The sequence below is a fragment of the Bombina bombina genome, chromosome 7 (genome assembly GCF_027579735.1).
Source record: "Bombina bombina isolate aBomBom1 chromosome 7, aBomBom1.pri, whole genome shotgun sequence".
In the NCBI taxonomy this organism is placed as follows: domain Eukaryota; kingdom Metazoa; phylum Chordata; class Amphibia; order Anura; family Bombinatoridae; genus Bombina; species Bombina bombina.
The window spans coordinates 349,455,255-349,474,354 of NC_069505.1; the positions used below are offsets into that span (position 1 = coordinate 349,455,255).

At 38.5% G+C, this 19,100-nt stretch overlaps 1 protein-coding gene across 1 annotated transcript in view; it reads left to right on the forward strand.

Annotated features, from left to right (window-relative positions):
• STAB1 (stabilin 1) overlaps window positions 1-19,100 on the forward strand; it is a 1,127,460-nt gene that overhangs the window by 446,548 nt on the left and 661,812 nt on the right. The window contains exon 24 of the mRNA XM_053721023.1: window positions 17,491-17,584. Coding sequence (XP_053576998.1) covers window positions 17,491-17,584 — 94 coding nt within the window. The remainder of the gene's footprint in view (window positions 1-17,490; window positions 17,585-19,100) is intronic.

Genomic DNA, 19,100 nt, shown 5'->3' on the forward strand with positions numbered 1-19,100 from the left:
TCGCCGCCACTATAATCAATGTATTAAACCCTAAACCGCTGCACTCCCACCTCGCAAACACTATAATAAATTGTATTAACCCCTAATCTGCCCTCCCTAACATCGCCGCCATCTCCCTACAATTATTAACCCCTAATCTCCCGCCCCCAACGTCGCCGCTACTATAATAAAGTTATTAACCCCTAAACCTAAGTCTAACCCTAACCCTAACACCCCCTAAGTTAAATATAATTTAAATAAAACAAACTAAATTTACTATAATTAAATAAATTATTCCTATTTAAAACTAAATACCTATAAAATAAACCCTAATATAGCTACAATATAACTAATAGTTACATTGTAGCTATTTTAGGATTTATATTTATTTTACAGGCAACTTTGTATTTATTTTAACTACGTACAATAGCTATAATAACTATTTAATAGCTACCTAGTTAAAATAATTACAAAATTACCTGTAAAATAAATTCTAACCTAAGTTACAAATACACCTAACACTACACTATCAATAAATTAATTAAATAAATAAATTACCTACAATTAGCTAAACTCAAATACAATTAAATAAACTAAACTATATTACAAAAAAAAACAAACACTAAATTACAAAAAATAAAAAAATATTACAAGAATTTTAATCTAATTACACCTAATCTAAGCCCCCTAATAAAATAAAAAAAGCCCCCCCAAATAATAAAATTCCCTACCCTATACTAAATTAAAAAAGTAATCAGCTCTTTTACCAGCCCTTAAAAGGTCTTTTTGCGGGGCATTACCCCAAAGTAATCAGCTCTTTTACCTGTAAAAAAAAAAGACAAGACCCCCCCCACATTACAACCCACCACCCACACACCCTTACTCTAAAACCCACCCGATCCCCCCTTAAAAAAAACTAACACTACCCCATTGAAGATCACCCTACCTTGAGCCGTCTTCAGCCAGCCGGACACCCATGGGACAGAAGAGGACATCCGGAACGGCACAAGTCTTCATCCGATCGAGGCAGAAGAGGTCCTCCATCCAGCAGTTTTCATCCAGGCGGCATCTTCTATCTTCATCCATCCGGCGCGGAGCGGGTCCATCTTCAAGACACCCGATGTGGAGCATCTTCTTCTTTCCTGACGGCTAACAGTGAATGAAGGTTCCTTTAAATGACGTCATCCAAGATGGCGTCCCTCGAATTCCGATTGGCTGATAGGATTCTATCAGCCAATCGGAATTAAGGTAGGAAAAATCTGATTAGTTGATTTAATCAGCCAATCGGATTGAAGGTCAATCCGATTGGCTGATTGAATCAGCCAATAGAATGCAAGGTCAATTCTATTGCCTGATCCAATCAGCCAATCAGATTGAACTTCAATCCGATTGGCTGATAAAATCAACCAATCAGATTTTTCCTCCTATCAGCTAATCCGAATTCGAGGGACGCCATCTTGGATGACATAATTTAAAGGAACCTTTATTCACTGTTAGCCGCTGGAAAGAAGAGGATGCTCCGCGTCGGATGTCTTGAAGATGGACCCACTCCGCGCCGGATGGCTGAAGATAGAAGATGCCACCTAGAGGAAGACTTCTGCTGGATGGAGGACCTCTTCTGCCCCGATCGGATGAAGACTTGTGCCGGTCCGGATGTCCTCTTCTGTCCCATTTGTGCTCGGCTGGCTGAAGACGGCTCAAGGTAGGGTGATCTTCAATGGGGTAGTGTTAGGTTTTTTTAAGGGGGGATCGGGTGGGTTTTAGAGTAGGAGTGTGTGGGTGGTGGGTTGTAAATGTTGGGGGGGGTCTTGTCTTTTTTTTTTTACAGGTAAAAGAGCTGATTACTTTGGGGCAATGCCCGGCAAAAAGCCCTTTTAAGGGCTGGTAAAAGAGCTGATTACTTTTTTAATTTAGTATAGGGTAGGGAATTTTATTATTTTGGGGGCCTTTTTATTTTATTAGGGGGCTTAGATTAGGTGTAATTAGATTAAAAATCTTGTAATATTTTTTTATTTTTTGTAATTTAGTGGGGGTTTTTTTGTAATATAGTTTAGTTTATTTAATTGTATTTGAGTTTAGATAATTGTAGGTAATTTATTTAATTAATTTATTGATAGTGTAGTGTTAGGTGTATTTGTAATTTAGGTTAGGATTTATTTCACAGGTAATTTTGTAATTATTTTAACTAGGTAGCTATTAAATAGTTATTAACTATTTAATAGCTATTGTTTCCTAGTTAAAATAAATACAAAGTTGCCTGTAAAATAAATATAAATCCTAAAATAGCTACAATGTAACTATTAATTATATTGTAGCTATATTAGGGTTTATTTTATAGGTAAGTATTTAGTTTTAAATAGGAATAATTTATTTAATTATAGTACATTTATTTTGTTTTATTTAAAACAGAATTTATGCTTACCTGATAAATTACTTTCTCCAACGGTGTGTCCGGTCCACGGCGTCATCCTTACTTGTGGGATATTCTCTTCCCCAACAGGAAATGGCAAAGAGTCCCAGCAAAGCTGGTCACATGATCCCTCCTAGGCTCCGCCCACCCCAGTCATTCGACCGACGGACAGGAGGAAATATATATAGGAGAAACCATATGATACCGTGGTGACTGTAGTTAGAGAAAATAATTCATCAGACCTGATTAAAAAACCAGGGCGGGCCGTGGACCGGACACACCGTTGGAGAAAGTAATTTATCAGGTAAGCATAAATTCTGTTTTCTCCAACATTGGTGTGTCCGGTCCACGGCGTCATCCTTACTTGTGGGAACCAATACCAAAGCTTTAGGACACGGATGAAGGGAGGGAGCAAATCAGGTCACCTAAATGGAAGGCACCACGGCTTGCAAAACCTTTCTCCCAAAAATAGCCTCCGAAGAAGCAAAAGTATCAAATTTGTAAAATTTGGCAAAAGTGTGCAGTGAAGACCAAGTCGCTGTCTTACATATCTGGTCAACAGAAGCCTCGTTCTTGAAGGCCCATGTGGAAGCCACAGCCCTAGTGGAGTGAGCTGTGATTCTTTCAGGAGGCTGCCGTCCGGCAGTCTCATAAGCCAATCGGATAATGCTTTTAAGCCAAAAGGAAAGAGAGGTAGAAGTCGCTTTTTGACCTCTCCTTTTACCAGAATAAACAACAAACAAGGAAGATGTTTGTCTGAAATCTTTAGTAGCCTCTAAATAGAATTTTAGAGCACGGACTACGTCCAAATTGTGTTACAAACGTTCCTTCTTTGAAACTGGATTCGGACACAAAGAAGGTACAACTATCTCCTGGATAATATTTTTGTTGGAAACAACTTTCGGAAGAAAACCAGGCTTAGTACGCAAAACCACCTTATCTGCATGGAACACCAGATAGGGCGGAGAACACTGCAGAGCAGATAACTCTGAAACTCTTCTAGCAGAAGAAATTGCAACCAAAAACAAAACTTTCCAAGATAATAACTTAATATCTACGGAATGTAAGGGTTCAAACGGAACCCCTCGAAGAACTGAAAGAACTAGATTTAGACTCCAGGGAGGAGTCAAAGGTCTGTAAACAGGCTTGATCCTAACCAGAGCCTGAACAAATGCTTGAACATCTGGCACAGCTGCCAGTCTTTTGTGAAGTAAAACAGTTAAAGCAGAGATCTGTCCCTTCAGAGAACTTGCAGATAATCCTTTCTCCAAACCTTCTTGTAGAAAGGATAGAATCTTAGGAATTTTTATCTTGTTCCATGGGAATCCTTTAGATTCACACCAACAGATATATTTTTTCCATATTTTATGGTAAATTTTTCTAGTTACAGGCTTTCTAGCCTGAATCAGAGTATCTATTACAGAATCTGAAAACCCACGCTTTGATAAAATCAAGCGTTCAATCTCCAAGCCGTCAGTTGGAGGGAAACCAGATTCGGATGTTCGAATGGACCCTGAACAAGAAGGTCCTGTCTCAAAGGTAGCTTCCATGGTGGAGCCGATGACATATTCACCAGGTCTGCATACCAAGTCCTGCGTGGCCACGCAGGAGCTATCAAGATCACCGAGGCCCTCTCCTGATTGATCCTGGCTACCAGCCTGGGGATGAGAGGAAACGGTGGGAATACATAAGCTAGGTTGAAGGTCCAAGGTGCTACTAGTGCATCTACTAGGGTCGCCTTGGGATCCCTGGATCTGGACCCGTAGCAAGGAACCTTGAAGTTCTGACGAGACGCCATCAGATCCATGTCTGGAATGCCCCATAATTGAGTTATTTGGGCAAAGATTTCCGGATGGAGTTCCCACTCCCCCGGATGGAATGTCTGACGACTCAGAAAATCCGCTTCCCAATTTTCCACTCCTGGGATGTGGATCGCAGACAAGTGGCAGGAGTGATCCTCCGCCCATTGAATTATCTTGGTCACTTCTTTCATCGCCAGGGAAGTCCTTGTTCCCCCCTGATGATTGATATATGCAACGGTCGTCATGTTGTCTGACTGAAAACTTATGAATTTGGCCTTTTCTAGTTGAGGCCATGCTCTGAGAGCATTGAATATCGCTCTCAGTTCCAGAATGTTTATCGGGAGAAGAGACTCTTCCCGAGACCATAGACCCTGAGCTTTCAGGGATTCCCAGACCGCGCCCCAGCCCACTAGGCTGGCGTCGGTCGTGACAATGACCCACTCTGGTCTGCGGAAGCTCATTCCCTGTGACAGATTGTCCAGGGTCAGCCACCAACGGAGTGAATCTCTGGTCTTTTGATCTACTTGAATCGTCGGAGACAAGTCTGTATAATCCCCATTCCAATGTCTGAGCATGCACAGTTGTAATGGTCTTAGATGAATTTGTGCAAAAGGAACTATGTCCATTGTTGCAACCATCAATCCTATTACTTCCATGCACTGCGCTATGGAAGGACGATGAACAGAATGAAGTACTTGACAAGAGCTTAGAAGTTTTGATTTTCTGACCTCTGTCAGAAAAATCATCATTTCTAAGGAATCTATTATTGTTCCCAAGAAGGGAACTCTTGTTGACGGGGACAGAGAACTTTTTTCTTTGTTCACCTTCCATCCGTGAGATCTGAGAAAGGCTAGGACGATGTCCGTATGAGCCTTTGTTTTTGACAGGGACGACGCTTGAATCAGGATGTCGTCCAAGTAAGGTACTACTGCAATGCCTCTTGGTCTTAGAACCGCTAGAAGGGACCCTAGTACCTTTGTGAAAATCCTTGGAGCAGTGGCTAATCCAAATGGAAGTGCCACAAACTGGTAATGCTTGTCCAGAAAAGCGAACCTTAGGAACTGATGATGTTCCTTGTGGATAGGAATATGTAGGTACGCATCCTTTAAATCCACGGTAGTCATAAATTGATTTTCCTGGATAGTAGGTAGGATCGTTCGAATAGTTTCCATTTTGAACGATGGTACCCTGAGAAATTTGTTTAGAATCTTTAGATCCAAAAATGGTCTGAATGTTCCCTCTTTTTTGGGAACTATGAACAGATTGGAATAAAATCCCATTCCGTGTTCTCTTATTGGAACTGGATGTATCACTCCCATCTTTAACAGGTCTTCTACACAATGTAAGAATGCCTGTCTCTTTATTTGGTTTGTAGATAATTGAGACCTGTTGTCAGGTTTTCCTTTGCCCTTCCCCCAATGCCTATAAAGCTTCCTTCTCAGCTGCAGACAAGTGCTTAGTAATTTGTTTGTAGTGAGCACTGTTTCTGAGCCACATCAGGATTTCTACTCCTGTGATCTTTATTCACACTCTAAGAGATAATATCTTCAAAGTTAAATCAGATTCTCTGAACTGTTATTTTGCTAAAGTTACTTATCTGCACGACTGAGATATTAAACTTCAGTGTGGGAGCCTTATATGAAAACATCGTGGCAGTACACACCTCCTTCTGATTTATCTCCTGTCCTGTGTATATATTTCAACTTGTCTCGCTCTGCCTCACAGCCCACAGAGGAATCCTCTCTCTCTACTGCTGCTGCTAACGGAGCAATTTCCCTGTCACATCTAAGCAGCCAGCTGGATCCTAAACTGAAACTACTCACCGGAACAACAGCTGATCCTGTCTGTATCAACGCTGCAGAGAAAAACATCAGCGTCTGGGATCTTCACACACTGAAACCACGGACAAGGCACTGCCTGCAGTAAATCAGCTTGTGTGAATACTTAACACAACTTGTCCTGCATCCTCCTCTTCATTTAGGAGTCTCTAGGTAAATAATCATTACCCTGAATAAGGGATTTGCATACTCATATCTGTATATAAATTGGAGTTACTTACCTTGAACCTGCAACCCTTAAAGGGACACACATGTTAAGAAGCTATTGCTTAAAGGGATATACTATACTTTACAGCATACCTAAGTTGGGACATTACCTAAAGTCTTACTAATCTTACCGCTGCTCATCTGCCTACTACCTAGGTGGTAACTAAAGTACTGCTACATAACCTGTGTTATAATTATCAGAGGAACTTTATCAGTACATTATAAAAAACTTCACTTCTGTCTAATTCTGTAACCCATTCTATTACCGGGATTGCAGCAGACAAAGTGATACAAAACCTTATTTAGGTCTACAGTTGAGTTCCATAGACTGAATTCTTCAATTAAACTGACACCTGTGGAACCTTCCCCTTGGGGGTAGTTCCTTGAATTCCAGGAGATAACCTTGAGAAACTATTTCTAGCGCCCAAGGATCCTGAACATCTCTTGCCCAAGCCTGAGCAAAGAGAGAAAGTCTGCCCCCCACTAGATCCGGTCCCGGATCGGGGGCTATCCCTTCATGCTGTTTTGGTAGCAGTGGTAGGCTTCTTGGCCTGCTTACCCTTGTTCCAGCCTTGCATTGGTTTCCAGACTGGTTTGGGTTGTGAAGTATTACCCTCTTGCTTAGAGGATACAGAATTAGAGACTGGTCCGTTTCTGCGAAAGGGACGAAAATTAGGCTTATTATTAGCTTTAAAAGACCTATCCTGTGGGAGGGTGTGGCCCTTTCCCCCAGTGATGTCTGAAATAATCTCTTTCAAATCAGGTCCAAATAATGTTTTACCTTTGAAAGGAATGTTAAGCAATTTTGTCTTGGAAGACACATCCGCTGACCAAGACTTTAGCCAAAGCACTCTGCGCGCCACGACAGCAAACCCTGAATTTTTCGCCGCTAATCTAGCTAATTGCAAAGCGGCATCTAAAACAAAAGAGTTAGCCAATTTAAGTGCTTGAACTCTGTCCATAACCTCCTCATACGAAGATTCTTTACTGAGCGATTTTTCTAGTTCCTCGAACCAGAAACACGCTGCCGTAGTGACAGGAACAATGCATGAAATTGGTTGTAGAAGGTAACCTTGCTGTACAAAAATCTTTTTAAGCAAACCCTCTAATTTCTTATCCATAGGATCTTTGAAAGCACAACTATCTTCGATAGGAATAGTAGTGCGTTTGTTTAGAGTAGAAACCGCCCCCTCGACCTTGGGGACTGTCTGCCATAAGTCCTTTCTGGGGTCGACTATAGGAAATAATTACTTAAATATAGGGGGGGGAACAAAAGGTATGCCGGGCCTTTCCCACTCTTTATTTACTATGTCCGCCACCCGCTTGGGTATAGGAAAAGCGTTGTGGGGCACCGGAACCTCTAGGAACTTGTCCATCTTACATAATTTCTCTGGAATGACCAAATTGTCACAATCATCCAGAGTAGATAACACCTCCTTAAGCAGTGCGCGGAGATGTTCTAATTTAAATTTAAATGTCACAACATCAGGTTCAGCTTGATGAGAAATTTTTCCTGAATCTGAGATTTCTCCATCAGACAAAACTTCCCTCATGGCCCCTTGAGATTGGTGTGAGGGTATGTCAGAACAGTTATCATCAGCGTCCTCTTGCTCTTCAGTGTTTAAAACAGAGCAATCGTGCTTTCTCTGATAAGTAGGCATTTTGGATAAAAGATTTGCTAAGGAGTTATCCATTACAGCCGTTAATTGTTGCATGGTAATAAGTATTGGCGCACTAGATGTACTAGGGGCCTCCTGTGTGGGCATAACTGGTGTAGACACAGTAGGGGATGATGTAGTATCATGTTTACTCCCCTCATTTGAGGAATCATCTTGGGCAATATCATTATCTGTTGCATTACTGTCCTTACTTTGTTTGGACACTATGGCACAATTATCACATAAATTTAAATGGGGAGACACATTGGCTTTCATACATATAGAACATAGCTTATCTGATGGTACAGACATGTTAAACAGGCTTAAACTTGTCAACAAAGCACAAAAAACGTTTTAAAATAAAACCGTTACTGTCACTTTAAATTTCAAACTGAAAACACTTTATTACTGAATATGTGAAAAAGTATGAAGGAATTGTTCAAAATTCACCAAAATTTCACCACAGTGTCTTAAAGCATTAAAAGTATTGCACACCAAATTTCAGAGCTTTAACCCTTAAATTAACGGAACCGGAGCCGTTTTTACATTTAACCCCTATACAGTCCCAGAATGAGGCTCTGTCTATAACTAGAAAGGCCCCCATCTGAAAAAGGTGTCCAACACAGTGCCTGCCGTTTTTCTAAACGTTCCCCAAGATTATAATACCAATAATTAGTTAGAATCTGCATAATATGCCTAGTAAAGCAATTGTTTTAGCCCAGAAAAATGTCTACCAGTTTTTAAGCCCTTTTTGAAGCCCTTTATTCTTTTATGTTTAACTAAGAAAATGGCTTACCGGTCTCCATGAGGGGAAATGACAGCCTTCGAGCATTACATGGTCTTGTTAGAAATATGGCTAGTCATACCTTAAGCAGAAAAGACTGCTAACTGTTTCCCCCAACTGAAGTTACTTCATCTCAACAGTCCTGTGTGGAAACAGCAATCGATTTTAGTTACTGTCTGCTAAAATCATCTTCCTCTTACAAACAGAAATCTTCATCCTTTTCTGTTTCAGAGTAAATAGTACATACCAGCACTATTTTAAAATAACAAACACTTGATAGAAGAATAAAACTACATTTAAACACCAAAAAACTCTTAACCATCTCCGTGGAGATGTTGCCTGTGCAACGGCAAAGAGAATGACTGGGGTGGGCGGAGCCTAGGAGGGATCATGTGACCAGCTTTGCTGGGACTCTTTGCCATTTCCTGTTGGGGAAGAGAATATCCCACAAGTAAGGATGACGCCGTGGACCGGACACACCAATGTTGGAGAAATTATATTTAATTTAGGAGGGTGTTAGGGTTAGACTTAGGTTTAGGGGTTAATAACTTAATTATAGTAGCGGCGACGTTGGGGGCGGGAGATTAGGGGTTAATAATTGTAGGTAGGTGGCGGCGACGTTAGGGGCGGAAGATTAGGGGTTAATAAATATAATGTTGGTGTCGGCGATGTTGGGGGCAGCAGATTAGGGGTTCATAGGGATAATGTAGGTGGCGGCGGTGTCCGGAGCGGCAGATTAGGGGTTAATAATATAAAGCAGGTGTTGGTGATGTCGGGGGCGGCAGATTAGGGGTTAATAAGTGTAAGGTTAGGGGTGTTTAGACTCGGGGTTCATGTTAGGGTGTTAGGTGTAGACTTAGAAAGTGTTTTCCCATAGGAAACAATGGGGCTGCATTAGGAGCTGAACGCTGCTTTTTTGCAGGTGTTAGTTTTTTTTCAGCCAGCTCAGCCACATTGTATCCTATGGGGAAATCGTTTTTCCAGCTTACCGCTACCGTAAGCAACGCTGGTATTGAGGGTTGAAGTGGCGCTAAATTTGGCTCAATGCTCACTTTTCTGAGGCTAACGCAGCCATTCAGAAAACTCATAATACCAGCGTTGGCTTAAGGGTGTGCTGGAAAAAAAAGGAGCGTTAGAGCCACAGGTTTTTACTGACAAAACTCTAAATCTAGGCGATTGTCAATCTTCTAAAAAATGCCCAATGTACATTTTTTAAAACTTAAAGAGATGCTAAAGTACATTTTTATATATCCAAATTATATATCAGTAATTAGGGCTTCAAAAGGATCAATTAAAATTGTTTGCATACAAATTTGCTGCAGGAGATGTATACATTGGTTGATAACCAACACATATACTATTCTTTAAAGGGACATTGTACTCTAGATTTTCTTTGCATAAATGTTTTGTAAATTGAGGGAAAAGGTCTGCGGGTCTGCTCTTGCTGCTTTCTCAGCCCATTTCAGTGGGTGTCCCAGCCTTCCATACAATCACAAACCGCGGCTCCAGATGATGGCTGGATATCCGATCCCAAAGTGTAAGGTTCATAGGTCACAGATGACGATCTCAAAAAGGGCAACAGTCGTCCGGGAGTGCCAACAATGCAGTGGATCAAACCTCACAAGAAGTTAAGCACAACGGAGGAATGGCACTCAAGTGAGCCAAAAAAAGTTTATTATAACATTATCATTAAAACAAATGCAACAAGGCAGAGAGACCAAACGGTCAAACAATGTTTAACGTGTTTCGCGCCCCCTGGTGGCGCTTACTCATAGACTAGTGAAGTCTAACTGTTGATCATATTTATTAAAAACTGGTTTAACCCCTTAGGGTCCCTTAAAGGAATTTAATAATAAAAACAGCAACCGTGATCTATACAAAAAGGCTAGACCTGTGTAAGTAGTATTAATCATCATTAATCAGAGAACTTAGTACATACAGGGAGTGCAGAATTATTAGGCAAGTTGTATTTTTGAGGATTAATTTTATTATTGAACAACAACCATGTTCTCAATGAACCCAAAAACTCATTAATATCAAAGCTGAATATTTTTGGAAGTAGTTTTTAGTTTGTTTTTAGTTTTAGCTATTTTAGGGGGATATCTGTGTGTGCAGGTGACTATTACTGTGCATAATTATTAGGCAACTTAACAAAAAACAAATATATACCCATTTCAATTATTTATTTTTACCAGTGAAACCAATATAACATCTCAACATTCACAAATATACATTTCTGACATTCAAAAACAAAACAAAAACAAATCAGTGACCAATATAGCCACCTTTCTTTGCAAGGACACTCAAAAGCCTGCCATCCATGGATTCTGTCAGTGTTGTGATCTGTTCACCATCAACATTGCGTGCAGCAGCAACCACAGCCTCCCAGACACTGTTCAGAGAGGTGTACTCTTTTCCCTCCTTGTAAATCTCACATTTGATGATGGACCACAGGTTCTCAATGGGGTTCAGATCAGGTGAACAAGGAGGCCATGTCATTAGATTTTCTTCTTTTATACCCTTTCTTGCCAGCCACGCTGTGGAGTACTTGGACGCGTGTGATGGAGCATTGTCCTGCATGAAAATCATGTTTTTCTTGAAGGATGCAGACTTCTTCCTGTACCACTGCTTGAAGAAGGTGTCTTCCAGAAACTGGCAGTAGGACTGGGAGTTGAGCTTGACTCCATCCTCAACCTGAAAAGGCCCCACAAGCTCATATTTGATGATACCAGCCCAAACCAGTACTCCACCTCCACCTTGCTGGCGTCTGAGTCGGACTGGAGCTCTCTGCCCTTTACTAATCCAGCCACGGGCCCATCCATCTGGCCCATCAAGACTCACTCTCATTTCATCAGTCCATAAAACCTTAGAAAAATCAGTCTTGAGATATTTCTTGGCCCAGTCTTGACGTTTCAGCTTGTGTGTCTTGTTCAGTGGTGGTCATCTTTCAGCCTTTCTTACCTTGGCCATGTCTCTGAGTATTGCACACCTTGTGCTTTTGGCCACTCCAGTGATGTTGCAGCTCTGAAATATGGCCAAACTGGTGGCAAGTGGCATCTTGGCAGCTGCACGCTTGACTTTTCTCAGTTCATGGGCAGTTATTTTGCGCCTTGGTTTTTCCACACGCTTCTTGCGACCATGTTGACTATTTTGAATAAAACGCTTGATTGTTCGATGATCACGCTTCAGAAGCTTTGCAATTTTAAGAGTGCTGCATCCCTCTGCAAGATATCTCACTATTTTTGACTTTTCTGAGCCTGTCAAGTCCTTCTTTTGACCCATTTTGCCAAAGGAAAGGAAGTCGCCTAATAATTATCCACACCTGATAAAGGGTGTTGATGTCATTAGACCACACCCCTTCTCATTACAGAGATGCACATCACCTAATATGCTTAATTGGTAGTAGGCTTTCGAGCCTATACAGCTTGGAGTAAGACAACATGCATAAAGAGGATGATGTGGTCAAAATACTCATTTGCCTAATAATTCTGCACTCCCTGTATTAGAACAAGAGAGAATTCAGAGATATTAAAAAATATTTTCTCAAATTACATGGATCATAGAAACATACACAGATTTATAGAATTGACCATGAACAATTTATGAATTGGGCTAATAAGAAGAGGAATATATATATATACAACACAAAATTATATTCTACATTTTTTTTTAAATTTTATTAATATCCAACAGAGGATACAATCATATATAGTACGTCACCATCATACCTTGCAGGGTGAGTTAATAGACAATAATGACAGGTTGATAAAAAGAGGTCACATATATTTGCATACATATGAAAATACAAAGCGAAGGCAGAGCTGTGTGTATGAGAGTTGTCATTGGAATAACGATTGATCCAATAGGTATGCGCTTGCACCACAGTGTTTTTGTTGTTTTTTTTTTTTAACTAACTTAACTAATCTCAACATAAAATAAAAAAATTTAATTAGAAATTCAAACAATAATTGGCTCTGGGAAAACCTTACAGCAACAGAGTATGATATGTTCTAAAAGCTAACGGCCATCATTTAGTCACTGAAAAGAACCATGCTTTAAAAGAACAGATTGAATGGGTGTGTCATTTCCAATCCACATATGTTATAATAGAGAATATATTAGCCTTGGCAGCATCTTACGTTTAAATTGTCATAATCTTTAGGCGCGGAAAAGGGCTGCACATCTGACATTTCAAGTGAATTTAATAGAGATTGAACCTACAGATGTGATGAGATACAATGACAAAGCATAGCAAAGATGGGGACATGTAAGGTTACTTATATAACTAGTATGATAAGCTAAGTCATGGTGTAAACTACACTTTGCCTGTAAGGCCTTGAGTATATAGAAGAACTTATATAATTGCAACTATCCTAAGCCAGGGTACCATTAGTTTAGTTAGATCCCTAGAAGAGCATTCACAGTACACTTTTTATAGGTGTAGTGTATTAAGCCCGCAAAATTCTTATGGGACCTAATATACTCTACTAAGAGTTTCCGCTGGTGGGTGTAGATGCTGAGTTGTGACATAACCACCACATGAAATTGGTATTGAAAAGTAAGACAGTTATTAAATGTTAGTGTAGGTTACTTTAGGTCAAGTGACTGTGGATTTTTAGCAAATTATATTGCACAGACCTCAACAGCTCCCTTAGGCTATGTCTTGAAAAAAAATAAAAAATACATGCAGTTAACCCAGACTAGATTATACATATCAATAGTCACAGCACCACTATGATAATCAGATAAAACTCTAATTGTAGTAACAAAAGAGTAAATCTGTATGTCAGCGAGGGGGTGCAGGAGTCTAGTATTGCCACACAAAATACTCCAATAAATATATTTAAATATGACTCAGCACACCTTTATGCAAAACAAAGCTTAATTTAATTTATTCTGCCTCAATAAACAGTATATCAAAATCCAAAATTTAAGTCCATCCACACAAACATCAGTCATACATGCATAAAAAATAATAAAGAGTCTGTCCCAGGCGTCCCTGGGTGAATTAAAAATATGCTGTTATCTTATAGAAAAAATGTCTCTTTTCTTGGACATCGAACAGTTCAATTTTAGTATATTCAGAATAGTCCCCTGTACACGGAAAACAAGACAAGATCTGTGTCCAATAGTACTGACTATTAAAATAAGTGTCACTTCCAATACACTCTTTAAAGTAACTTGGCTGAAATGATGTCACTTTCTTTATATTGTAGCCCACTCTTCTTCTGAATTCAATATACACTTGCTAAACTTAATGTAGCTTATGACAGATTCCCACAGACACTAACTGTACAGGGATGTTTCTTAGAAAAACAAATTGTGTAGTAGTTGATAGAAGCCCAAAAATAGTATATTCTTCATTTTTTATATACATAATATATTAAACCCTAATCACACATGCATCAATAATTCCCTACTTGTAATATCAGCACCTGAAGGTAACTGCACAGATAAAATAATTTATGTCCCATTCTTTATTCATCCTATCTGGATTTCATGTTTTCATTTTTAATATCCAATATAATTTCTTTTTCTCCAAGATTTTATTTCTGTTACCTCCTCCTCTCGGGGGTACCATTGCTATGTCAATGATTTGAATAGAGAGTTTAGTTATGATAGTGAAGTGAACATGATTGAAATTATAAGCCACACTGGAATCCTTATTATAATATTTCACATCCCTTACATGTTCACTAAATCTGTTCGGGTCTCTCTAGTCGTTTTACCAAAGTACTGAACCGCTTAAATATTACAGGTGAGAAGATATACTGTGTATTTAGTGCTACAATTAGCATATAGCTTAATACGGTGAGTAGTAGCGTCAACCCTACAACTAAAAGTGTCTTCTGTGTACTACCACATCTAAAATTGCCATATTTGTGAAGCCAGTTGCTTCCCACTTTCTTCTCTTGATTAGAGGCCATGCTAGGGGATAAAGTTTTAGCTAAGATGTGAGGCTTTTTGGCTACAAATTTACATGGTTTGACAAAAGGTCTCAAAATATCATTACCTGCAATGATATGGAGATATTTTTTAAGGATGCTGGAAATAGCATTACATTGACTGGAATATTCAGTGGAGAAGACTATATTCTCAATTGGAGAAATATCCTTATTATTACATTTGGACTGGGCATACGATTGTTTGTGTCTGTCTTGCTATCACTGTTTTTCATAAATGGAATCTGACTTTGTATTTCTCCTCAGACGAATGAACTGACCCTTAGAGATTGCCTTAACCAAATGTGTAGGGTGTTGAGAATCTGCTCGGAAGATGTTTTTTCCCGCTGTTGGTTTTCTATATATTCCCTGTAAACTTAAGTACGTGTGCTGGCTGATTTAGGTAAGATAAAAATTGTTGGAAAATAATGTCATTAAGCTGAATATGTATTATAAAGATTAAATCAACTATGTAACTGGCATATGATATTCTCATAGAGGATTGGTGGCAACATAGATTTAATTTAATTCCCACCATGCTACAAAGATATTGGCTAAAGCTGGGGCAAATTTTGGCCCCATCACTGTGCCTTTAATTTGTAGATAATAATCCTTACATAAAATAGTTGTGGGACAGCAACAAGTGCAGGACATAACAAACATAATTCACTTCACTTGGCTCCAGAGAATATTCTCTCTTAAGGAAAAATTCCACAGCTTTAATTCTCAAATATTGTGGAATGTTGTTGTATAAGGACACAATGTCAATCACCATCCAAGAATAATTATATTCCCATTTTATCTCTTTGATTGTGTCAAGCAAATGCCTAGTATCTTTTATAAAGCTGGGCTGTTTCGTAGCTATAAGTTGCAAGATCTTATCCAGCCATGCAGCCAAAGGTTCAAAAACTGAATTAATGCCTGACACACTGGGACGACTTGGAGATGACATTGGTCCTTATAGATTTTGGGAATATGGTAAAATATAGGGGTAACTGGGTTTAGTTTTTTTGTATTTTGGGGTGGCTTTTTTTTTTTTTTATAGGGGTATTAGATTAGGCTTATTTTTTTTTATTTTGGATAATTTCGTTTATTATTTTTGTAATCTTAGATTTTTTTTATTTTTTGTAATTTTTTGTTTTTTTGTAATGTTAGTTTTTTTTTATTTAGTAGTTAGTTTTTTTTATTTTTGGTATCTTTTATTTTGTTTAAGTAGTTATGTTAGGTTTATTTATAGTTTAAGCTTAGTTTTTTTTTAATTTCAGCTAAGTTTTTATTTATTTGAAGGTAGTTATATTGTAAGTTTAATTTAAAGTTAGCGGGTGTTAGGTTTAGGGGTTAATAGTTTAATTTGGTTTGTTGCGATGTGGATGTGCGGCAATGTATGGGTTAATAGGTTTAGTTGAGTATTTGCGATGCGTGGGGTGGCGGATTTAATAACTTTATTTAATGTGGGCAATGGCGGATTAGGGGTTAATAGATTTATTTAGTGTTGGCGATGTCGGGGGGCGACAGATTAGGGGTATTTAGACTAGGGGTTAATGTTAGGGTGTTAGGTTTATAACAAACTTTCTTGCCTCCATAGACATCTATGGGGATAACGTTTTAGCGATCGCCATTCCGCAATTGCAGGTGTTAGTTTTTTTCTAACACTTTTTCTCCATTGATGTCTATGGGGGAAACGTGCACAAGCACATCAAGTCAGGACTTGGCTTTTGTGCGGTATGGATCTTAACGCACCATGCCGCACAACAAAATAAGTTTTTTTGTAACTTGTAATGGCAGCACTATGGAAAGTGTGGTACCGCTAAATTTTTAGCGTTATTTATGCACCGGGTTTTAGTGCACAACTTGTAATTTAGGTGTATGTGTTTGATCACAACTTTCTAATTTGCTCCTATTATAAATTTTTCTTTGTTCTCTTGGCATCTTTATTTGAAAAACAGGAATGTAAAGCTCAGGAGCTGGCCCATTATTGGTTTAAAACCTAGGTTGCGCTTGCTGATTGGTGGCTAAGTGCAGAAAACATGTTAAAGCATATTTATGCAATATTTATATTTTATAAAGTGTTAAACTGTGTATTTGTTGTAAATATTTAACATTCCAATGCTCTGCACATAGCAGAATATGTTCTATGTATTTTTAAATAGATATTTATATATATATACTGTATATATATATATATATATATATATATTGTGTGTATATATATATATATATATATATTATATATATATATATATATATTATATATCTATACCTATATATAATTATGTAAATATATATATATATATATATATATATATATATATATATATATATATATATATATATATAGCTATAGATCTATATTGAATGAAAAAAACACCATGTATATATATATTTAAGAATAAATAGAACATATTCTTCCATGTGAAGAACATTGGAATGTGACATATTAATATTTTCATGTCAGGTTAGCGCACTTGTGAACATTTTGGGTTTACGTGCGAGTAGGGTGTTTTTTTCCCACTTTTCATGCTCCATTGACGTGTATGGGGGAATACACTAACGCAGTTGTGATATTGTAACTTAGACTTTTTGCGCTTGTCAGAATAGCGTGTGAGCGAAAACTTTTTACTTTCAACTTGCAATACAAGCGCTGCCCGACACACGCAAAGAGCTTACTTCTAGCGGAGGTAGCGCGGGAGCGATAAATAGATCTACACTCGTAATCCGGCCCTTAGTGTTTAATATCCCTTTAAGGTGTTAACCTACTACATTGTTTGTTGCAGTTCATATAATGACAGCTATAGAAGCATTGAAAACAATGTCTATTGAAATGAACAACAATCATCACAATGTGATTCTTCTGCACACTTGTTTTTCAGATGTGTTTGTAGTGATGAATTTAAAGGAGATGGATCTACATGTGTTCCCAAAAACCTATGTGAACAGCCTGATCGAGGTGGATGCAGTGAAAATGCAAGTATAATATTTTTTAATTAAAATTTGGATTATAATTGAAGTACAGCATTCTTTATATATGCACTGGCCTAGATTCACCCGTTCATGTATCTAATATCGCACTTAAAAAAATTTGCTACAACATTGAAAATTGAAATTCATAAACATTTATACCTGCTTCTTGTCACATATGTCAGTTGAGAGTTAAAGGGACACTAAAGTCAAAATTACCTTTTCATGATTCAGATGGAGCTTGCAGTTTTAACAAACTGTCCAATTTACTTTCATTATCAAATTGTACAAATTCTTCTTTTTTTATAGTCAGGTAGACTAGTTACTAAATAGTTATTAACTATTAACTAGCTATCTAGCTAAAATAAATACAAATTTACCTGTAAAATAACATGTCTTACACTAACCTAACCTGTCTTACACTAACACCTAACCTTACACTACAATTAAATCAATTACATTAATTAAATACAATTAACTAAATTACACAAAATAAAAATCACTAAGTTACAAAAAATGATAAACACTAAATTACACAAAATAAAAAATCAATTATCAAATGTTTAAACTAATTACACCTAATCTAATAGCCCAATAAAATTAACAAAGCCCCCCCCCAAAAAAAACCCTAGCCTACAATAAACTGCCAATGGCCCTTAAAAGGGCCTTTTGCGGGGCATTGCCCCAAAGAAATCAGCTCTTTTACCTGTAAAAAAAAATACAAATACCCCCCCAACAGTAAAACCCATCACCCACACAACCAACACCCCCAAATAAAATCCTATCTAAAAAACCTAAGCTCCCCATTGCCTTGAAAAGGGCATTTGCATGGGCATTGCTCTTAAAAGGGCATTTAGCTCTTTTTCAGGGCCCAAACCCTAATCTAAAATTAAAACCCATCAAACAAATCCTTAAAAAACCTAACACTAACCCTGAAGATCCACTTACAGTTTTTAAAGACCCGACATCCATCCTCAACGAAGCGGCAGAAGTCCTCAGCGAAGCAGGCAGAAGTCATCAACAAAGCCGGGAGAAGTCTTCATCCAAGCGGGCCAAAGTCTTCATCCAAGCCGGCAGAAGTCTTCATCCAGACGGCATCTTCTACCTTCATCCATCCGGCACGGAGCGGCTCCATCTTCAAGACATCCGGCACGGAGCATCCTCTTCTTTCCACGGCGACTGAAGAATGAAGGTTCCTTTAAGGGATGTCATCCAAGATGGCGTTCCTTGAATTCCGATTGGCTGATAGAATTCTATCAGCCAATTGGAATTAAAGGTGAAAAAAATCATATTGGCTGATGCAATCAGCCAATAGGATTGAGCTTCAATCCTATTGACTGATCCAATCAGCCAATAGGATTGAGCTCGCATTCTATTGGCTGTTCCAATCAGCCAATAGAATGCAAGCTCAATCCTATTGGCTGGATTGGATTGAACCTTCATTCTTCAGTCACTGTGGAAAGAAGAGGATGCTCCGCGCCAGATGTCTTGAAGATGGAGCCGCTCCGCGACGGATGGATGA